Raw genomic sequence first — 24172 nt, 5'->3', positions numbered from 1 at the left:
TAGCTTATGAGTGATGTTACCCCAATACTCTTGTCTTTTCGTCTTTGGGGGAGAACGATGAGCCAGGTTGTTGCATGGTGCATGCCTTTCGAGCCATCACACTGGCACTTTGACCTGATGTACGCCATCATCTGGAGCCTGCTGCATCGGTCAAAATTTTGGGGCAGGAAGCTGTCAACTGGACATTCTGTTATCTATATTGAATATGTGCGTGTATTGTTGATGCCCTTGCAACATCCTTGTCATCCTAGAAGAAGGATTACCTCATGTGCGGATGCTTGACTAGGTTTTTTTTTCATTTTCCTCATGTTAAGGTTTTTGAGTTTTTCCTTGCCCTCATGTAGATTTCACATTAGGGCACGTTGTAATGGTGTTCTGTGCAATCATTTGAGACTTTTTGTGATCAGAAACCATAAAAAATAGATAGACAGATAGATAGATAGATAGATAGATAGATAGATAGATAGATAGATAGATAGATAGATAGATAGATAGATAGATAGATAGATAGATAGATAGATAGATAGATAGATAGATAGATAGATAGATAGATAGATAGATAGATAGATAGATAGATAGATAGATAGATAGATAGGTAGGTAGGTAGGTAGGTAGGTAGGTAGGTAGGTAGGTAGGTAGGTAGGTAGGTAGGTAGGTAGGTAGGTAGGTAGGTAGGTAGGTAGGTAGGTAGGTAGGTAGGTAGGTAGGTAGGTAGGTAGGTAGGTAGGTAGGTAGGTAGGTAGGTAGGTAGGTAGGTAGGTAGATAGATAGATAGATAGATAGATAGATAGATAGATAGATAGATAGATAGATAGATAGATAGATAGATAGATAGATAGATAGATAGATAGATAGATACTTTGTTCATCCCCGAAGGGAAATTCACATTTCCAGCAGCATCCCTGAGCTGAGAACAATCGAGAACAATCGAAAATAACACGGGAGCTGCTGGAGTGGCTGCCATTCGTGACTGCGCCGGAAGAAAAGATTCAATTTGAATCATGTACAAACAAACAAACAATTGAATCATGTACAAACAAACAAAATATTCATGTTTCAATAAGTGGAGTGTTAATAAAATGGGGGAAAATAATTTAAAATAAACATGACTTGAACTTTTGAGGTTAGACCTTAATTTTTATACTTATTTAATAAAATCTGCAAAAAAAATATAATATATTTTTTGGGTTGGGGGATGGCATTTTTTTCACTTGACCTGTGTGATTTTTAGTCAGACCAGGTTGCCAGGTATGAGCTATATAGGCATTAAATATGACCAAATTATGTTTGAAATAGCATTTCCATTTGATTATTTACTACCCAAACATATTCACATAGACTTAACTGTTCAGAATGGATACCCCGGTAAACCTCGGCACATGTATTTTCAGATTAAATTTGGGTTTTAAATGTTTGCCCTCTATCTGCAGATTACTAAATGCTCGTTATCCGTCATACTTTTTGACCACTCGTGGCAGTAGAGAGTCAAGATTAGATTTATTACAGAAGGATCTTTTAATGGGACATTGTGTATTCGTTCATGACAAATGGGTCAAGAAATGTGTTTACATTTACATAATATGAGGCTTACCTAGATGGAAATGACATGATAGTCTACCATCTCTCTGATACGGTTACCCCCGCCCCTCCCCCCTTAACCACTAGGGTCGTATGGGCACCATTTTCTAGGGTGTGTCTTGGGCAAATACATCCTAGTGGCGCCTATCCCTCCGGAAAAACACATTTTAAGTTAAATTGACTTGTGTTACAATCATGATAACAATATCTGGTTAAGTGAGGCCATAAGAGAAGGCCTTACTGGCTCTGATGGTCCACCACTGCTGTAAGTCGTGTGAAATTTTAGGTAAGAGGAAACCAACAGATCAAATGCACTAGGCATTATTTATCGCTCAAAGTCATACCTCCTCTCTGCAACTGCTCGTTTTTCGTCCTGCTGTCCTGTGAGTCATGTTGCCTCTCAGGCAGATTTCTGATGATGATTATGTGACAATGGATTACTAATTAAGCCACCCCGTTGATGGCTGATTTTGCATGCAATACGTATGTTTTTATCCTTTCATTACCGACAGAGACTAATCAAGGAGACCACTGTCATGTGAAAAAGGCATCCAGCAAATCAGAGGGAAAAGGGACAGAAGAGAACAGTGATATGTGACTTCTTTAGTGAAATCTCATCAATGTGAGAAGACTTAGCATAGATAACTGAGCAATAACAGACACGAGGCACTGAACTTTAGCCAAGGCCCTGAATTGTTTTAATTAAACTGGGAAGTCACTAAAAGCAGTGAAAATTGATTCAATGTCACACGAGGCTCAGGCTCAGCTCTGATTCTACTGACGTTTGACTCGAATTTGGGGTGTCCAAAAACACAAAAACTAAGATATACCACGTCTTCCGCGCAATGTTCGATCAGAATTATCAACAAACACCATAAAGGAGACTTCTTGATATTCAAGGTGTGGATTATATTACAATACGTTTTGAGTAATTTAAAAATCTGTTGATGAGGATTTATTTTTTACCTACCTACATTTATTTTTAGGGATGTTTGTAAATTCAGACTGCTTGTAATACCCAAACTGAGAGTACTCATTGATACCAATACCACATAGGCTACAATTTTGAAATAAAAGTATCTGCCCTGTGCAAAAATTGACAGACATTAATATAATATAATATAATATAATATAATATAAATATATATATATATATATATATATATATATATATATATATATATATATATATATATATATATATATAATATAATATAGTATAATATATATAATATATATAATATATATAATATATAATATATAATATATAATATATAATATATAATATATAATATATAATATATAATATATAATATATAATATATAATATATAATATATAATATATAATATATAATATTTAGGTTTTATGTTTATTAAATAGCCTCGAGTGTGTTGCAGGTGCTGGTATCAGCCAAGTACATATAGCTTAAAGGGACATTGTGTGTTATTTAGCGTCACCCAGTAGCAAAAAAAAGTTATTATTCAAAGAAGAAAAAAAATAATTTCATGACTTTTTTTCAAATACTTGCAGGTTAAACAATTGGAATTTATTTTACATAAAATGAGGCTCAGCTAGAAGGACATGACATGATTGAAAACCGAGACAAGGCTAAATTATAAAGTTAACGAGAAGTGAAAAGTGTGCAGTTTGGTCTATGTAGATTGTAGTCTTCTTTGTGTTCTGAAGCACTCAGTTTTGTTTGCACTACTCAATACGGTGATATCGAGTGGTCGAATATTGAACAGCGCCTTTTATAAAAAGGCTGGTGCTAGCAGGGCTACTGATACCCAGTATCAGTGTTACACTCTTTCCCTTTTTTAACTATCTATTGCGTATGATGTCCATCTAAAAAGAAGTTATGCCAACACTCATACAGTGCAGTGAAAAAGTATTTGCCCCAAAGGTTTGAGATCATCAAACCAATTTCAATATCACACCGATACAACCCAACGAAATACTAAATGCTGTTTGGAAATGTTGTTTCCATTTATTGAGGCCCAAAAAAAAAATTAAAACCTATCTGGCCCTAAGTGAAAAACGAATTGCCCCCTGAACCGAATAGCAATTCAGGTCACCTTTGGCAGCGATAACAGAAATCAGACATTTATGATAATTGGTAATGAGTCGTTCACAACGTTGTGGAGGAATTTTGGCCCACTCTTCTTTGTGATTTTTTTTCAAATCTGCAATATTGGAGGGTTTTCTAGCATGAACCTAACATGCCCATTTAAGGTCACAACACGGCATCTCAATCCTTTCATTCAATTATTCTAAAAAGTGGACTTATTTTTCATGATTTGGGCCGCAGCTTGTCATTAGAATGGAATGGAGGGTCCTCAAGTCAGACCAGTAGAGAACCACTGGTCTACACTATTTACACTTTCCTTCATTTTCAAAATATTGTGACATGGAAGGTAAAATCTTCATGTTGACCTTGTTATTTTTGTATCATCGTTACATTGCTGCTTTTTTTGGTTTAACAGTTTGATTTTTTCATCTTAAACCGTTGCAATACAAATAATGATATACAGCATTATATCAAAGGAAAAACTTATTTTTTATACTGTTCAAGATTGCACTGTAGGTAATTAGTATACAGGCATGAAAATAGATTAAGACTTAAAAAGGTGAGAAGAGTGTTGATAAAAATACCGTGTTTGTTTTTTTGTGCAACGTGCACCCGAAGTTTTTGATTAAAATTGGAATGAAACATTTGTTTGACCCTTTCTTAGGTCAAACTGCATCGGAACTGACCAAAGTGGTTGAAAAGACGCGGGCGTGATTAGAATCATCTATCGCCAACTCTGAACACAATACCGACATAAAATGTACACTGTGTTTATTTCATGTCCTGCAAAGTCCTATTCATCATCAGATACAACAAATAGGTGTTACTGTCGTCGTGCTCTTTTGTGTTTATTTGTGTCTTTCAGGGAGACTTTTTTTGTTGTTTTCTTCGGTCTCTAACATTCGTGTGTAGTACCCTGAATGGAAATATTGTGATCATGAGATAAAATCGAATGCAAGTTACACACGAATACATATAGTACTCCAGCCTTGCGAACTACACTTATTTATTACTCAAACGCACCACCTCAAAACATTTTCTCCGCAAAGCTATACAATTCACGTAGGTTACCTTTTTTGAATTTCTCCTAAATGTGAGAGCTTTTCATGCCTTTATAGGAAATATACAATTTTTGGTGGTTTATATCATAATTAATAGTCTCTCCAGGGGGAAGAGTTCAATTATTCAATAATGATGAGTTTACAGGCAAAAAAAGTAGCAGTAACCCAGTTGACGATACTATTAGGTATTTACTTCAGCGGATCAATACCAATATTACCAGTATCACCCTCCCCTAGTGGCTAGGCAACGGCGTGAACGCGCATGTCAGACAGGCTCGCTCGCCGCAGAGCCTCAGATGCCTTGGCCTTGACGATTCATCGCGGGGATGGTGTGGACAGCGAGAAGAGACGGATAACCGTTTTTACTTGCTTAAATGCGGTCCTGTGAAATAACTCCACACGGCCAGTAAACAAATCCTTCCTCGGAGCTTCGTTTCCGAGCACGACAAGGTTGCGAGGCCGTAGACGACCACATCGTTTACTGATGGAGTCCCAAGTTGCTGCTCGAAGGAGAAACCGAAAGGGTGGACTTGCTCTAAATAATTAAAAAACGGCATTTGCTGCTACTAAAAAGGAAGGCAGAAATATGCATCTCCATCAGGTGCTGACGGGAGCCGTGAACCCGGGGGATTGCTGCTACTCGGTGGGGAGCGTGAATGACGTTTCTTTTACGGTGAGTTTCTATGAGGATATGATTTGGTTTGATGCTAACTAGTGGCAAGCTGAGTGATTGGTTAGCTAGCTAGCTAGCCTTGTACCAGCTGGATGGGGGCGAACTAGCTAGCTATAGCTAAAGCTATCAGCTAACCGGTTAAGAAGCTAGCAAACTGCCGCACCGCTAGAATCCCACGCACTCCAGAGTTCTCCTGTTTGTCTACAGTCTGTTTTGAAAAACACCTTCAATTACACTTATCCACACCCAACCTTTTTTACCTCCGTTATTCATGCACCGAATTTACCATTAGTTACACAATGACCTTTAGCGGCATCCTGTCACGTTACAATTACCGCAAGGGGATCCTTTCGTGCATCCGTTATCAGAACTGTCAAATGCTGGTCGATTGTGCTTATTTTTAGGAAGGGGCAATGTGTTGAGGTAGGGGCCATGAGAACATTTGGTTGTGGAAGAATGGCTTAGCTCCCAAGTCGCAACCATTTGGTGTTAAATCCTCCTCGCTGATCATTATGAGCTCACTCACTGCCAATACAGCAGAAGCCATGACGTAGACAGCCTTATATGGACACATGAGCTGGAGGACTTAGACTCTTGAAAACGGTAGCAAATTTGGAGCACGTTAATAAACGGGCATAAAATATTTTTTTTTCCGGATAAATAAAGGGGCCTTGTGCAAGAATAATGCAGGGGGTGATTCCTTAATCTGCTGTCAGTGCATGTTAACAGGGATTTCCGTTTGTGTCTGTGAATATCTGCAATTACTCAGACACACACACACGCACACACACCTTCCACTAAACAACAAATAGGAAGGGATCGCTATGTGCTGGTCGAATCTCAATTAGTCGTTATTGTGTCCAAAGCCGCTTTTGTTTTGTCATCAGTGACAGATGCATCGTAGGCCCCCACTTCGCATTTCACAGAATAATCTGTTCCTGTCTTAGTTGAAAAGACCATATTAGCCCCAGGTATTTTGCGTACAAGGGAGAGACATACAAAATTGTTGTAGTTGAGGGCTGCAACAACGAATCGATTAAAGTTGACAATTAAAAACATTTGCAATGACTTAGATAATCGATCTATGAATTTCTCGGCACATCTATTCAATGCAAATAAGAGTGCATGTTTGTAGTACCTGGAAGAGAGCACCCTTAGATCGTATTTTGCACGAGATCATTTAGAGACAAATCCAATTTAATTTATGTAGCACTTTTCAGATACTGAAATTCAACTAAATGTGGTGTATAGTAAAACATTAAATGTACAATTAGATGTATACATTGCATTTATAAGTAAACAAATACATATTTATATGCCGAAATAAACCCTTCATTGGAAATAATGTTAAAATGGCCTTACTTAATTTATTGTATAGAGATTTGGGGAAATACATATAAGATTATACATAGGATTATAGAGGAAAGCCCTTTGGGCGACCCAGGACACGCTGGAGAGACTATGTCTCTAGGCTGGCCTGGGAATGCCTCGGGATAACGTCGGATGAGCTGGAGGAAGTGGCCGGGGATAGGAACGTCTGGGCTTCCCTGTCAAGGCTGCTGCCCCCGCTACCAAAACCCAGATAAGCAGGATGGATGGATGGATGGATATAGAGGAAAGCCATTGGAATTGTGCATAATACTAGGTATAAAAATACAAACAGTTAAAAAAAAAAAACCATGATGCTAAATAATTGAAGATATATTTTAATATAAATCCCTGTTATTAGTATAGAAAATAAGTAAGCAACGAATATTCAACAGTTGTCCTTCACAGAGCAGAAATCCAGAACTTTATGGTCCAATATTCTTGCACAGCATTGAAAAGCCATTGTGCCACCCCAGAAGCTATTCATTCAAGGGAAAATCGTAATCTTTATGTAGTTTGGATTAATAGAAAAAAAAAAATCTACAGATTCATTGATTATTAAAATAATCGTTAGTCGCAGCCCTATTGGAGTTACAGAGGTACCTCTCAATACAAGATAATTTGGTTTCCGAGTTGTTGTTTTTTTAACAAGAATCTACCTGGCGATTGGAATGAAAATCCAGTTCATGATAAGTCCCAGAGGCTACCACTAGAGACCGGTCTTGAACGCTCACCGCCAAGATCAGCGTGTTACAGCTTGCACATGTAAACTACTACCGGCAAAATTAAAAAATTGTTCTGTAATTTCTTTTGTGTACATTCATTTACAGTTAGAGTAATTTGAAGTGTTCAGTAAGTGCTAACATATTATCCACGGCCTCTCGATGTTATCCCTGTTGACCTCTGCCAATTGCTCGCCATATGATTACAAATCCTCCTTATTAAGCAATAATAAACCTTACACACTCAAGATAGCACTTCTATACTCACAAGACAGATTAAAGATGATGTTGTTTGCTACCATCGACCAAGACAATCAGGATTAAAGCCAAAACAGGCAAACTGAGATCACCGCCCCCCCCCCTGTCTAAATTTTTTTATACGGAGTTTACCATGTATAATTATCAAAATCTATATAAAATAGAAGAGAAAGTGATAAGTCGACATGGATGCAATCTCCATGACTTCATGCAATCCCAGCCCCCCTGCTTTGCATCACGCGCACACATTCGTTACGGTGCTCATAATAAACTCGCGTTTTATTTCGTTCTGTCATCTTATTCATCTTATATCTGTATATTTTTATGTTTATTTACTATTTAAATGTGTTTTCAGTGAGCAGGAATATTTGTTTTATAGCTGTTCATTTTGATGCTTTTAGTAGGTGTAAATTGGGCCAATTTGTTTTTAATTATTTCATATTGGAAACATGTCCTTGTTACACCATCAATTCAAGCTATGGGCGCGATCCTTGAACAAATACAACTCCTAAGAAGAGGTACCACTCTATATTGTTCTACAACAAATAGATGTCCCAGCATTTTAGAAATGATTGCTGTTTCTGTTGCCACTTGTATTCAATTGTATCAGGATATCCCGATACATTTTCACTTCTGATCCAATTGTGATGTTGTAGCCCAGAGTATTGTCAATTTCAGAAATTATGCAGTCAAGAACAAGACAAGCAACCACTATTGCATTTTGCCTAGTAAGACACATATTTGATTTTACCGCAGTGGCTAATAATTTATAAATGGGTATGCCTCAAATTAAGTTTTTTTTTTTAAATTAACATGAAGGACACGCAATTAAAGCCACAGTGTGTAATATCTGACTACTGGATTGTCTAATTTAAACAAAAACCAGTGCCGAGACTACAGCATAGCAGAAAGATGCCAGAAAAACATGAACAGTGACTTCCATGTAGGGATTCCCCCATGTAAAAGATATTCAAATTTCTTTTTATTCCTATAGAAATCCACATTGGTATGATAGTTCATGGACTCAAATAAATGATTTTTTATACTGAAATAAGAAAATGTGTGTACCACTATTGGTAGGCACTAAATATTACACACCTTCCCTTGAAGCAATGGTACTTTGTTCAGCTGTTAAGTAGAGTAAATTATTGGGGGAAATCGGTGATGAATTCACCCATTCAAAGATCTGGTAAACTATCATTTGCTCAAGACCTCACCATTTATTCCTCAAGTGTGCGGGGCAACCCCTTGTGAAAATGCATCACTATAAACCTGATGCGTCGTCTTTCTTTTGACATTATGTTGTACATGCTGCAGTGCAGGCTTATTTGAAGGTTTTCCTGTAAATTAGTGTTCTTCTCAAAAGTGTTTGCATTTTGTTCCAAAAGTAAGTTGCTTGCTAAAGTTTGCAGTGGTTTCTTTTTAATGGCATTTAGAGGCCTTAATCTCTTCTGGCCTTATCTAGATGTCTGATGGATGCTGTGAGTGCATGAAAGCAAGCTTTGTTCTGAGGCTCATATTTTGGAAGCAACGTACTTCTCACACTCAAGTAAAAGTTGTGAAGGATGCCTTGAGGCCCACATGTCTGTGCTGGTTTTCCATCACTGACCACCCCGGGGGCTCTTGAGCCAGACCCCTAGAACAATGTTTCTGAACCTTTTTTATTGATGCACTGGATTCCCTTTGAAATCTATATATATTTTCCCAAACAAGTACCTCCTACTGGTGTTTTAATAATACATCCATTACATTGTTGGGGTAAAATACCAAGTTCTCTCTCTGATCAAGCTTTTTTCTTTCCCATTTTTGCGTAATGTAATGTTACTTGTAATGCATATTTTAAAGTGTCATGTCCCCTTAAATGTTTGCCTGTACACTGTGTGGGGGAATTAATTGATCAATTATGATTTGTGGCTTGTATGTTAAACTTGGAGCAGGATCCCTCCAAACGACTATGGAGATCCTACACTTTGGAAAAAAAAAGAAAGGAAATTTTAGTCCAAAAAAGACACCCTTTAAACTTATGGTTAAAGCGCTTGGAACTTAAATGCTAGGCTAAAATGTCTGCCAAGACTTGCTAATCGGATACATGTCAATCAAGTAAGTTATCAAATTGGTTTGTCCTGCTTAAAAAGTTTTGAATACCTTAGGAATAATGCATAGAGGACATTTTTGATTCTTTGACGCAATGCAATTTTGACACAAACAAAATCTGAAACCATTCATGAATGTCTAAATTCCTATCACTCACTTATACGGGGTGTGTGGACATTTTAACTGAACCATTCTTAGTATGTAGCTACAAGTTGGTGTCATGATTCTAGAAACATTTTTCTATGTTTCACATTTTTATAAATGTATTTCAACATGATTATGTTTAACACTAAGAAATACATAGTTGACAAGCTCAGGGATGGATACAGTTAAAATTACAGCTTGTTTGTCTCTAAATGTTTTCCACCCTGCCATTTCCTAACAAACATTTTACCAACATTTCTTTTGTAAATGTTTTGTTCATTATCACATACATCTATACTATATCAAGTTATTATTAATATTATTATCACCATCACTCCCCGACTTTATTTCCCCAATCCAACCTTTCAAATTATTATGAACCGAACAGGTGGATTATTTTTTTTTGGCTCATCTAGCTGTAGCTCTTTAGCTAATTAACTTTTAGCTAGTAAACTTTCAACAGACTAACAAAACTTTAATATTCAAATGTAATATATTAAATTGTAGACAATATTTTTATACATAATTTGCCATCACAGGGTAAAACGTTAAGATTGCCTCTTATGTGCAACACATTTTAAATAAAATAAAAAGTAAGAGGAGATAATGTTGTAGCTGACCTCTTTTTCCACTGTTGAACTTCTGCCTTCCTGTAAATGGCCTTTATGGAATTGTAGTCTTTTTGGGGGGCAATTGAGCACATTCTAGCAGGGTGAAAATTACTACTGGTACATGTAAAATTTAAACAAAATGGCAAGTGAAAATATAAATTCATGACATTTTATTGCATGATGAAATTAAGTTTAGTGTAGATAATGGAATTTTTAGTGATGAATTATAAAAATGTTTACCTAAATTTGGGAACTTCACTGTTAGATTTCATATTTATTATAGAAAAGAGCTAAAACTTTCTAAAATGTCTGCAAAGACACCCAAGTGCTATTTTTTTATTTGGTATTCCCTATGGTCTTAGACAACGTGTTTGGGTTTACTCAATGTTCTGTGGTTGAATAATGGACGTCACCATATACAGCTAATGCGAGTGCTTTGCTAGTCTCACCTGTCTTTGGCGACATCCAGTGGACATATTGAAAACGGCAAGTGTTTTTTTACTCATTTTTCTCTTTTGCTTCTCTCATCTTTGTCTCGTGGGCCATATAAAATCATGTGATGGGACAGTAGTTTGACAAATGTGCTCAAAGCTTTCAAAAGCTCCTGGGGATAACATCCCTGAGGAAGCATCTTCACTCATAAATCACCAGACCTGACCTGTTGGAGCTGACAGAAGCCAGCTTTACAGCCATGGGCAGCAGCAATATAGGACTGAAGACAGAGCCGTGAATAATTTCAAAGAATTGTTCAAGGCTATGGTGGAAAGTGTAACAGAATTAGGGTGGTTCAAATCTAAATTTGAAAACCTCAGACCTTTTTTGATGAAGCTCACTTATGTATTTTGGTGAGCAAACTACTATTGCTCTAGCAATTTTACGGTTGAAATTGACCTTGCAGGAAATGGTTGAAGAAAGCAGTGAAGTGTTGTCTTATACAGTATTTACACAGTAGTCTTCCCGTATTGCTGTTTGTGGAAGCAATGCTATGGAATGTAAAAGGGCCTACACATCTTAACTAAAGGTTTAGGAGGTTCAAAGTACAATCAGGAATTCTGTCTTAATACTGAAGAGTTCTCTTCTAGATGAAAATGTTTACTATGGGATTCAAAATATTTTCAATTCATGCTTTCAACCACAAAAACAAATGGTGCAGGCAAATGTTGGCAGCAGCTGCATGATTGAGTTAGGCTCTGGGAATAGGAGACATCGGCAAGATGAAACACAAAAGTGATACCTCATTCTCTTTCTCTTATCTATTTTTACTGCCAGTCAGTGCAGGACAATATTGTCACTGTTGTTTAAAAAAGACACTTTGTCCTAAAGAACAGCAGCATTCCTCTGTAAAAGGGATTATATGTATTGTTTAGTGTTTTCTAATGGTAAAAAAAAATACAGTAATCCTTTGTTTTTTGCGGAGGTTGCATTCCAAAAAGGTCATACGTTAGTCAAAACCTTTATATAAACCTTTATTTATATATATATATATATATATATATATATATATATATATATAAATTTATTAAATACTCCGAAGAACTACTACTAAACAGAAGAACAGACCCGATTTACAGGATCAACAAATAAAAGTACAAGACTTTTACGAACTTTGTAAGAAAAACAGTCAAAATTGTGATTTTAAAAATAATCTGGCTGCATGAATTGCACCGAGGGGCGGAAATTATTATAGGACACTACGTTTTTACTTCAGAGGGTATTTTGACGATATAGAAAACTGCTTTTAGCTTCCTTTAGGCCAGTGGTTCTTAAAATGTGGGCACCTCCATCAATGGGTGTGCGGGCATATTCATTCAACAATGAGAAGTCAAATGGTGCATTTTGGTCACTTATAGTCTCCATAATTTGTATTGTGTCTTGTGCCTTTTAGCATTCATTTCATACAGCAACATCTTTGGGTAAAATAATACACACTTAAGGTTTATGTTTATCATAGTCAACTTTAAAATGTGCCTTTTTCAGACAGGGAGATGTGCAACTTTAATGTTTTCTAAAAACCCCACAATGTCCTCCAGGTTGTAAGAATGGAATCGAGTGCAAAATCACATTTGATTTGAAATTTCTCCAAATTGAACATGGCGAAACCTTTTCTTCTGTAACCATGGGAAACTCTCAGATTGACACATTCACTCAAGTTTGTTGCTATACATTTTAATTTTGTCATTTCAAACTTGTGATTTCATAATTTTACAAACGTGTGATTTCAAAGGTAATGTTTATCATGATTACTAAAGTTCACTGACAAATTGAAGAATTGGAATCAATCAATAACTACAACTTCACTGTGTTATTTTGTATGGATTTATATGCAAACAACAGCTCCTTATTTCATTTCCATGGTCATAACAAGGCAAACACTCTACCCACAGCTAAATTTCGTGCTGGCACCATGCTTTGAAGCTGTGTGGCCAATGGAGGTGCTGGCAATCTTGTTCAGGTTGAAGGTTACATGGACTCCAGGAAGTATACGCAGACACTTATGAACAACAACTTAAACACCGCACAAATTCCACTAAGTCAGGGGTGTCAAACTCATTTTAACTCGGAGGCCACACGATAAAACAAACATTCTGTTGGGGGCCAGACTAGTAGATTAAAGAGAAAGAAAAAGAGAGATAAAGAAATAAGAGATAGAGGGAGGGAAAAGTAGAGAGGGTGGGACAAAGAAAGAAAAAGAGAGGGAGGGAGTGTGAGAAACAAAAGATAAAAAGTCATGAGAGAAGGGGAAAAGAAAGGGAGAGGAATAAAGAAATCCAAAGAGAAATAGAAAGACAGGGAGAGAAAAGAGAAAAGAAAGCGCAAAGGCTAGGAAGAGAGAAAGAGAGAAGAAAGAAAAGGAAAAAAGGAAGTTAGAGCAAAAGAAGTTAAAAAGACACAGAGAGAGAAAGAAACAAAGAGCAACAAAGGAAGAGAAAAAGAGAGACAGAGAGTGAAAGAGACAGAGAGTGGGAGAAAAGGGGTGGAAAAGATAGAGAGAGACAGAGAGAGAGCAATAAATAAATACAAGTACGGTGTCTTTGCAAGAGGCACCTGGCTTTGGCAACATCAAGTTGACATATTTCAACCTGCAGCTTGTTTTTCTCTTGCGCTTCTCTGAGTATCGTCTCGCGGGCCGGATTCAATCCCTTAGCGGGCCTGATCTGGCCCGCGGGCCGCCTGTTTGACACCAGTGTACTAAGTCAATCATGCAGAGGAACAAGTACAATGTTTTGGAATGGCCATCTATGTCTTCAGACCTGGATGTTGTTCATGATCTCTGGTATGATTTAGAGCGAGCTGTCAATGTTTGGAAACTATTACACCTGACTGACCTGGGGATGTTTTGTAAAGAAGAATGGTAAAAAACACTTCTAACCAGAATCTGGGCCCTCATCACTAGCTATATGAAGCATTTGGCTGTTATTATCTGAAGAGGGTCTACTAAATATTTATGTAATTTTCCTGTCATCTCTCAAATATCACGTGTATTTCTGCCATTAGTTGTAATTAACTGAAATTGCTGGTATAGACTGTATGTATATATATATATATATATATATATATATATATATATATATATATATATATAAAATCTCAAACTCCAAAGGAATTCCTTTGCATATGGATTCTATGAAATGCATGAATATTTTTAGAATTCCCAATATCCAGTACATCCCTACTATTGACAGTACAAAGGTTTCAAATCCAGAAGAATGTAAACATCTGTAAAATGCATTTAAGTCAAGTCATGTTTATTTGTATAGCCCTTAATCACAAAGAGTCTCAAAGGGCTGCACAGGTTATTGCAAACCACAGACATTTTTACAGACTATTATTACACCATTCCCTGATCTAAAACCTACATGAGGGCAAGGAAAAACTCAAAAACCTCAACATGAGGAAAATGAAGAAACCTTGAGAAGGGACCGCACATGTGTTAATCCCCCTTCCAGGATGACCAGGCTGCAATGGATGTTGCAATAACAAATAATACACAGATATTGTCAACAAGAAAATAGGTTATTCATATGCTATAGAGCAGAAGTATGTTTTAAGCTTAGATTTAAACATTTCCACTGAGGTTGCAGATCGGATCTCAGAGCACCGGTGCCCGGATGGAGAACGCTCTCGAACCTGCGGAACTCTTCTGGGCTCTTGGTATCACGAGTAGACCAGCGTTTTCAGAACGAAGTCTCCGGACCGGAACATAGGGGGAAATTAAATCTGAAAGATATGAGGGAGCAAGTCCATGTATGATTTTGTTTATTACCAACAGAACCTTAAAACCACATCCTAAGCTAACAGAGAGCCAATGCAGGTTAGCTAAAATCGGGGTAATGTTTGAAAGTTGAAAATGGATGAACACTGTCCTTCCGCCGTCCAGTAATGCTGATCGTCTCTGCATGTAGTCAGCATTAAATTTGATACCATAGATGATAAGAGGTCTATTTTTACACCGCTGGTGTTGGAGCTGTACCGTGCAAAACAACTGGACTGTTTTTGTCAATGAGATTTAAAATGTTTCCAATGTTTTATTTTAACAATGCACATCCGTATTATGTTCTTTCAGCTAGTTAACAGTTTCTCTTTGTTGACCTTTCCTGAGCGACTTCCTGAGCGACTTGTTGTGTGTTAGGAAACACAAACCCAATGAACAAAGAGGTGATGAGAGACTCCCGTTTATGACGGTTGTACTCATGTTTACATGTCTGGCTCAGAGTAGTGGTAGGTGGAATTTGCTTTCATAGAGAGTTTAAAGGGACTCTCCACCGCGTACCCAGCAGCCCCAGACAGCGCATGACGGTGACCGCGTTTTAATTCCCAGTCATAATGTGCTGCAGCAGATGCGACTGGGGACAAGGTATATACAGACTGCAATTTTGCGTTTACTTGTGTCTCACATACAGTGTGCTTAAAGATGTCATGCTTCAACCACCATGGCCATAACCGCTATTATTCGTTTGTTTACGAGTGGTGACTGTGAAGCTTCCCTATTGTGTGACTCAGTGGTTCCCTGCTTCTCCTCCTGTTCTACTGAATAATGAAAGACACAGGCACTGCTGTGCTCAGATGGCATTCTACCTTGCTGTTTACAGTTTCAATTTAAACCTATATACATTGATTTGGCATTAAAAATAACATGCTTTGTATGAAATGTCAGTATATCCTTACGTTATGCCTTTTTTGCCCTGCTTTATTATTGTATTTTGTAAGATGTTTAATAACAATGCATGTGGTTTCTGTCATGATTGTGAACAGTCTGATAGAATTGTGTTGGAACTGTATTATAAATTATGTTTAGGGGTGCAACTACTATTTTATTATTCAACAACTAATTAGTTATCCAAATTGAAACTATTTTGGAAATTGATGAATTATTTAGATACGCCCCAGATGACAATATCTCTAAATCTTTAGAATTCCTGTTCCTCAAAAGTAAACGTTCAACATTTGTTGCAAATTATGATGGAGATTGAAATATCTTGAGTAGAATTGAAACCAAACATGAAATTGATGTTGTTAGCACAAAGTATTAATCAAACACTTGTGGTGTGTGTTATTTTTGAAAATTACTGACTGTTTTTGTTTTGTAAGATATTATTTTGACAGGAAATTGTGTCACCCTGACTTCAGCATTTTGCTTTTCGGCGTTAAAAATTAGTGGTCATTTTTTACCTATTTTGCCACACAGAACATGGATAGATGGATAGATACTTTACTCATCCCCGTAAGGAAATTCACACTACAGCAGTATCCTTGTGTTAAAAAATGAAATAAAAGATATAGAATACAAAACTACCCAATATGACGTGTTAATAAGGAGCATTTGAATAGTGTTACGAAAAATACACACTGTAATAAAAATAGGGTGATATGCAAATGTGTGGTTGGGGTTTAATGTGGGTTTTTACTCCCCCGGTGCCAAACAAGTTACAAAATGCTAGTGAATTTTTTTTCTCCAGTGGTAAATTGAACCCGAAGTTTTTTTTTTTTCGAATACAGTGCTTCAAACGGAAACATATTAATTTAACCCATTCATAAACAAAACAATTGTTCATTCAAATTATTAATTAAATCTTCATTTAAATAGCCAATTACAATCTTTAGTGTTTTACTTTACATCTTTGGTGTTGTACAAATATATAGTAAGTTATATATTTGATTGCTCTACAGCTGTGTTTTATTCTTTTACTTAATTTTCATTTTTTGAGGGAATTTGGAAAAGGCTCATTTTGATAAGAGACATTTTTATTTACAGGCCTACGGCTCAGGTTGTGATGTCGTGATCCTGGCTAGCGACTTCGAGTGTGTGCAGATAATCCCCGGGGCTCAAAATGGCAACATTCAGGTGGGCTGTGTGGAATGCTCCCAGCAGCTTGGAAGGGTAAGTGTTAAGCTCACATGAGGATGGGTTCCCACCTGCAATATGTTGGTATTATTTTGTCTGCTGCCTGTAGTCATTGAGCAGAAAACAAAGCCCCCTTATGAAGAGAATAAGTACCATCAACTCCAGACTACAGAGGACACCTCATTAAAAATAGCCCAGATAAAAGGAAGAAACTCAACTTTGTTTTTGTACAACCCATACCGGATTTGATCAAATCAATGGGGGGGCACAACTGTTATTACCCTCCAAAAAATTACACTGTACAAATACACATTAAACAACCAACAGTGCATCCAGCAGTAGTTTACATCAGGTTTCATTATTAAAAAGAGCCAGCCAGCTCCCTTCTAGATGCCCTTCTCTTTAGTGATTAATCAATATGCATTTTTTTCCTGGATTCTGTGTTGTTGACTTTTATTTTTTGACCATATAAAAGGTTAAAATAGTTTTGTATTTTATAAATATTTTCTACTTTGTTTTGAGTATTTTTCAGGGTTATGTTTTACGATAAGCTTTTTTTTTTTTTTTTAAATATTATATTTTTGAATTTTGGAGTTTATCTTTTGCTCCACTGAAAAGTCAATACGTATTTTAAATTTACATTTTGTTGTTACATGCTGGGATTCCAGTTGCTTGACTTTAAAGTTGCTCAGTATAAAAGGGTTTAAGGTTTAAATGAGTTAAAAGTTCAATGGAGAGTGAAAACATAGATTCTATTATAACTTAGGGGAAAAATAAAATTATTTTTTGGGGTAATATACTGATCAAAAAGCCCCTCCTAAAAGTATTTTTTTCCTTTTTCTTCTTTTTTCCTGATTTTTTCCTCTTTTTTTGTATTTTGTTTCATTTTTCCTTCATCAACTTTTCTTTTGGTGGGCAGTGTCCGCCCACAGATATGCTCTGCCCCCTCCGGTAACGCCCCTGCCCATACTACATTCATCTGCAGGCCTGTGGTTGTTTTGCAATTATAAAATCTCACTACGTCACATCACAATATCGATTACATTTCGGTTAACCGTTCATTTTGTGATGTGACGTTTGTTTCCAATTTCCACTGGCGGCCCTCGCAGTCAACATTCCTTTTTTTTTTTTTATTTACAGTCACTATGTCAAGAATGGGGTGAGCTAAAATTCTCACAGAAACCAAGGGCAAGGTGGCCAAAGGGCTACTGCCATCATCTGGTGAAATTGTGATTTCTTTTTTTGGACAAATATATATTTTATACTGCAGTCGACATTACTGGCAGACCTCATAATATAAATTTTATGACAAAAGCTGCCGGCCAGTAAACTTTTATCACGGGCGGGATTCTGGTCATGCCTGCCATATTTGAATCGCAGATATATTTGTGGGTCTGTATTATACATGATTCAAGCAGGATTTATTTTCATAATGGTACTGGATAAATTGGAAAATTGGCTTTGAACAGTCCTCAAAAAGTGCTTGAATTGGACAATGGAAAAGGACTACGGATCGTGATTTATGGCAAATACATTCCGTCAAATGTGTTATTTATGATATTGATTTTTTTTTGACTTTTGAGTTTCCTAATGATTTCAACCTGAATAAAATTTTCAAATAGATTGCTGCTTCCTACGGAAACACCGTCTGCATATTTGAACCTCTTGCTACGAACACAAACAAACGACTCAAGGTAGTTGTTTAATAAAAGTGTTTATTCACAGAAATATGTAAAATGATCAAGTGAGTCTAATAACATTGCATGGTGTGTGTGTGCGCATTTGTGCGTGCGTGTGTGTGTCGCTCTCCTGTCACTAACAGCAGCTTAACTATCAGTGGCAAAAGACAGGACAGTTCTTCCTTGAGGCCATCACGTACAACCTGGCGTGGGACCCACAGGGTATGCTTCTCTTGCTGTGTGATTAAACCAACCTGCTAATGTTTTTTTCTCCAGGCTAAAAAAAAGACTAAATAAATCCCACCATATACTGGGTGGTTGGTACTCCCTTATCTTATCTGTTGCCTTATCATTGTAAATATATAGTCTATTTTGTATATCACCTTTAATATTCATGATGCTCCTTAGTAATCAAGCTGGTTGTGCTATTTCTCACTGCGCCTTTTTGTCATTAGGGAACCGTATCCTAGCAGCAACCGAGCGGCTCCAACTCTGGGCTCCACCACTGACTGACGTCCTAATCGAGGAAGAGGATGGTCAGGGGTCTGAGGACAAGTTCCATCCTGTCCTTAATGACTGGGACTGTGTGTGGCAGTGCAAGTGCGTTTTTGTTCATGCTTATCCGGTCTAATTGATCTTTAAAAATGTATGTTTTCTTCATTGTAATTTTCTGGGGTATTTAGATCCCTGAAAAATATCAAAACGTTCTTGAGATGGTTTTTTTTTTCCACACACATTAATGCAACAAAACAAATGATCATGCGCTGCCAAGTAATTTGATTTAACTTCACTTGGTGTACATGTGATAATATGCCTGTTTTCTTGTGTCAAACAAGATGATTAGTAAAACCACTAAAACCGGGAAGTGGAAGAACAAGAAAGACACATATTTCAAAATTGGAAACTCGCTAGAATACAAACGTTATCCTTCCCACTGGGCACAAATCCCTCAGGGATTGACATTGGGTTTCTGCTCCCTATAAAATAGAACCTACCTTAATGAAGATAAAGGCTGACTGGGAGCACAAATTACAATTGAACTTATCACAGAAGTTTTTGGTCCCTTGTAGTCGTTAATTCGTCCACAAGCTGTGCAAGGCTGGCTCTTATTCAATTTAAGGTGCTCCAGAGACTCCATTATAGCAGACTCCTTAAGATTTTCCCCGATTTAAGTGATGAATATTGCAACAGGTGCTCTATACGTCGTTGTCACCTAACTCATATGCTTTGGTCTTGTCTTAAACTGATTGAATATTGGAGATCGTTTTTTGGGTGCATTTCCAATATTTTAGGAAAACGTATCAATCCATTGCCTTACACAGCCATCTTTGGCAGGTCCCCTGACGATTTTTTAACAACTGTTATTCGGGATTACGTTTTATCCTTAGCTTCTTTGAAAGCCTGTCGGTAGATACTACTTTTTTGGAAGTCCTCAAAACTACCTGCCTTAAAGCATGGCTGCTTTATATGCTTCTTCTTTTTTTTTTTTTTTTTTTTTGCTTTAATTAGAAAAAAAAAATCAAATTTCATCTCAATTTATTTGACCTTAAATTCTATACTCATTGGGAGCTTTTGTCCTACTATTCTGGAATGTGCCCACCTGACAATGTTATATGAAACATTTGGATGTCACATTCTGGTGTCTGCTAATTCTAGATTGCGTCGGGCTCAGTCATTTCTGTATGTTACCGCTTGATAAGGAAACCCTATTGCACATGAGCAACTCTCAGCAGAGATAATAATAGAATAGAATAGAATAGAATATACCTTTATTGTCATTGTTACAAAATGGCTTAACATATTGTGACAACGAAATTCAGCATGACACTCCAGTTTCACACATTCACAGTGAGGTGAAAAAACAAGAAGATAAAGGAACAGAGAAGATAAGGTTATAAAACAAGGAGGATAATAATAATAATAATATAATAATTTCCTTTGTATTGTCATTCTTTGTAACAATGTACACAGAACGAAATGTCGATACACCTGACCCGTTGTAGCGAGCCGATGCAGCCGCAGCCAACAGAGGGCGCCGCCATTTTAGGATAAGGTTATAGTTATAATTTACACAATATTTAAACAAGAAATGTCTGCATGTAGGATGTCACATACAGTTTGGTATCGTAAGGGTTTGTGCAATATGCATTTGGTGCAAAAATAGTCATCATAGTCCAAAAAAATAGTCAACGTATGCATTTGGTGCAAAAATATTCATCATAGTGCAAAAAAATAGTCAACATTGTGCAAGGTGAGCAGTAAACATAGTGCAGTCAACGTGTGCAAGAGACATAGACATGAGTACCATTTTACGTTCGTATGAGGTAGTGTTTTGCAAGAGTTTTTCAGTTTTTTGTGCGGTGTCTGTTTAGGGTGGTAATGGCTCTTGGGAAGAAACTGTCTCTGAGTCTGTTTGTTTTTGTTTTGTGTGACCTGTAGCGCTTGCCGGAAGGCAGCAGGTCGAAGAGGGGGTGGCCGGGGTGAGAAAAGTCCTTGATGATGTTTTTCTGCTCTGCTGAGGTAGCGAGAGCAGGCAATGTCCTCGAGACTGGGCAGAGAGCAAGCGACGATTTTCTGGGCTGTTTTGATGACCCTCTGGAGCGTTTTCCTGTCTGCTCTCCACTGTGGCTTTGTAAAACGACACCTGCAGCTGCTGTTGTAGCTGTTTTTTCCTGAGCACTCTCAGGAAATGGAGTCGCTGCTGGGCCTTCCCTTTCACCGCTCTGGTGTTTGCAGACCAGGAGAGGTCGTCGGAGATGTGCACACCCAGAAATTTGAAGGAGTGGACTCTCTCTACTCAGTCTCCTTTTATGATGAGTGGTGCTGGATTCCTGCGATTCCTTCTGAAGTCCAGTATCAGTTCTTTTGTTTTTGTGGTGTTCAGTATGAGGTGGTTTTCCGAACACAACGTTGACAGTGACTCCACCTCATCCCTGTACGCCGCCTCGTCCCCTTCAGAGATTGGGCCGATCAAAGTGGTATCGTCGGCGAACTTAATGATTGTGCTTGTGGGGTGGGTTGGTGAGCAGTCGGAGGTGTAGAGGGTAAAAAGCAGGGGGCTCAGTGCACAACCTTGGGGGGAGCCAGTGTTCAGTGTTAGGGTGGGAGAGACGTGGTTACCGAGTTTCACGGACTGTGGGTGGTTCATGTAAGACGCCTCACTCTATTGAAAATGTGTTTGGCAACAGTAGCCAACAATGGAATTTATTGTCGACTGTTACTATTATCGATTATGGTTGACCTTGTCGACTAATTATTGCAGCCCAAGTGTGAGCGGTCTTTCCCTTGCATAAAGCTAATGTGACTGTGTGCCCCACAGGACTGCAGCATCTGTGCACGTTGCCAAGTGGTCCCCTGATGGAGAGTACTTTGCAACAGTTGGGAAGGTGCGCCAATTACATGACATTGCAAAATTGAAGGACATTGAATGAAATAGGATCTAGAACAGTGGTCGGCAACCTTTGACACCGAAAGAGCCATTTAAACCCGGTTTCCACGGAAAAGAAAACACTGGGAGCCGCACATCTAAAATGAAAAAAAAAAACTTCTACTACTTTACCGCAGCATGTTTCTTATGAAATCCAATTATTCATTTAATGAACACATTTTGAATTCTTGAAAAATAATAACAACGAATGTCTCTTTCAAATAAATTAAAAAGCTGAATTTAAATTGTCCATGTAGCAAACGAAAGCAGAAAAATGCCATGAGGCGTCATCCTTATATCCATTTATCTTATCTAAAATGAAGATAACACTGTATATATTGCTTTTTCTTACCTTTACACTTTGTATGAACAACTATAGTGTGGTTATGTCTTATGAAGTGCTACGGAGAAAATTAAATTTTACCGATTTAATGAACACATTTTGAATTCTTGAAAAAATAATAATGTCTGAATGTCCCTTTCGAATAAATTAAAAAGCTGAATTTAAATTGTGCATGCAGCAAACAAAAGGGAAAAATCCATGAGCCGTCATCCTTATATCGCTTTGGGCTTTCAAAGTATGCAGCGGAGCCTTGACCTGAATATATAAAATAAATTGGGGGGAAAAGCACTGTGTCACTAAACAATGAAAATTAAATATTTGCAAAATATCTGCATAAATATTTATTTTACCTGGTTAATGGGACTTCTGCTCCTGAATCTCTGCGCACAGCTTCTGCAAATCGGGGCTGTACGAAGTCACTTTCATCTTTACGCAGGACTGTAAGCTGTCATCTGTGAGCCGTAAGCGGTGTTTGTTTTTAATGCAGTTCATGGTGGAGAATAGCTGCTCACATACATATGTGGATCCGAAGATCGACAGAATGTTCTATTTTCTTGAGATATTTTTCTTTTCTTACATTTCTCCATTGGCTTTGCCGGGGTTGAAAGTCGCTCAAAATAGACAGCGTTTCAGCGGGTATACCAGCTTCCGCAGTGTGACGTCTATTTTGAGCGACAAAAAAATAATATCAAATAATTTAATTAATATTTTAATATTTCAAGATCACAATAATCTTCAAATTTAGAACTAAAATAATACAAAAACTAACACAAATAAAACACACTTCAATTAAATACAAAAAAAAAAATTTAGTAATTTATTTTCCCAAGCCAATCAGAGCCGCATTATAAGGATGAAAGAGCTACATGAGGCTCCGGAGCCGCGGGTTGCCGACTGCTGATCTAGAATAACCAAGAACATGTATGTCTACTTACATGCGTATATGCTTGCAGGATGACTGTTTACTCAAAGTTTGGTATCCCACAACGGGCTGGCGTTCTGCTGTGGTGGTCCAGGAACCCTCGGACAAGAAACAGCCCATCGTTCACTTCTCTTTTGTTTACCTTGCCCATCCCCGCTCGGTCACTGGTATGTCTTGGAGGAAGACTAGCAAGTACATGCCAAAGTAAGACAACACATTTGCAGAATTCACTACTGTAATTTTCAATCATTTATGTCTTGTGCGTCCTCCATGTTTGTTGTAGGGGATCTGTGTGTAATGTTTTGCTAACGTCTTGCGAGGATGGCGTGTGCAGGCTGTGGTCTGAGACCCTGCTGCCAGAAGACAGCTTGCTTGGGGGGCAAATATCTGAAAACACGCACTCTTTCAGCTCCAGCTTGCCGGGTTTGGCAGGAAACAAAGACAAGATTCAGCACGCTTTGGAGGTATGAAACATAAATGGTTTATAATTCTGAAAGATAATAAGCAATGGGAAAAATGATTTTTTTTCCTTTGGATCAGACATTAAAATATTTTCAATTTTTCATTTTTCTGTTTTGATAGTCTATTCACCACTTGAAGCACCTGCGTCGTGGAAGACGACGATCATCTGCTTTGGTAGCTCACAGTGAGCTGCTGCCATCTCAGCTTGGCACACAGGATGCACATACTCACCGCCACATTGCTCATCATGCCAATGCGTTGTGTCACTTCCACATCTCAGCCAGTATTAATCCTAACACAGGTAGGCTGCTTTCGAGTTGAGCGTATCTTTTAGTAATCCTTTTAGTTACAGCATTTGCTGTTCAATATGTATTGATTTAATGGGTCACAAACGATCGATCTGTGTCTGCTTCCTTT

At 37.6% G+C, this 24172-nt stretch overlaps 1 protein-coding gene across 4 annotated transcripts in view; it reads left to right on the top strand.

The window, feature by feature from the left end:
* The first annotated feature begins 4993 nt into the window (after positions 1-4993).
* dmxl2 (Dmx-like 2) overlaps positions 4994-24172 on the top strand; it is a 50855-nt gene continuing 31676 nt past the window's right edge. For all 4 annotated transcript variants that reach the window (XM_088334302.1, XM_088334301.1, XM_088334300.1 and 1 more), the window contains exons 1-9: positions 4994-5382; positions 16833-16958; positions 18545-18616; positions 18745-18823; positions 19057-19201; positions 21921-21987; positions 23325-23497; positions 23577-23757; positions 23876-24056. In XM_088334302.1, coding sequence (XP_088190428.1) covers positions 5296-5382; positions 16833-16958; positions 18545-18616; positions 18745-18823; positions 19057-19201; positions 21921-21987; positions 23325-23497; positions 23577-23757; positions 23876-24056 — 1111 coding nt within the window. In that variant the 5' untranslated portion in view covers positions 4994-5295. The remainder of the gene's footprint in view (positions 5383-16832; positions 16959-18544; positions 18617-18744; positions 18824-19056; positions 19202-21920; positions 21988-23324; positions 23498-23576; positions 23758-23875; positions 24057-24172) is intronic.

This window comes from Urocampus carinirostris, chromosome 4, assembly GCF_059441175.1.
Source record: "Urocampus carinirostris isolate Australia breed hairy pipefish chromosome 4, RoL_Ucar_1.0, whole genome shotgun sequence".
Lineage (NCBI taxonomy): Eukaryota > Metazoa > Chordata > Actinopteri > Syngnathiformes > Syngnathidae > Urocampus > Urocampus carinirostris.
The sequence above is the reverse complement of the archived record's forward strand: the minus strand, read 5'-3'. Positions and strand labels throughout refer to the sequence as shown.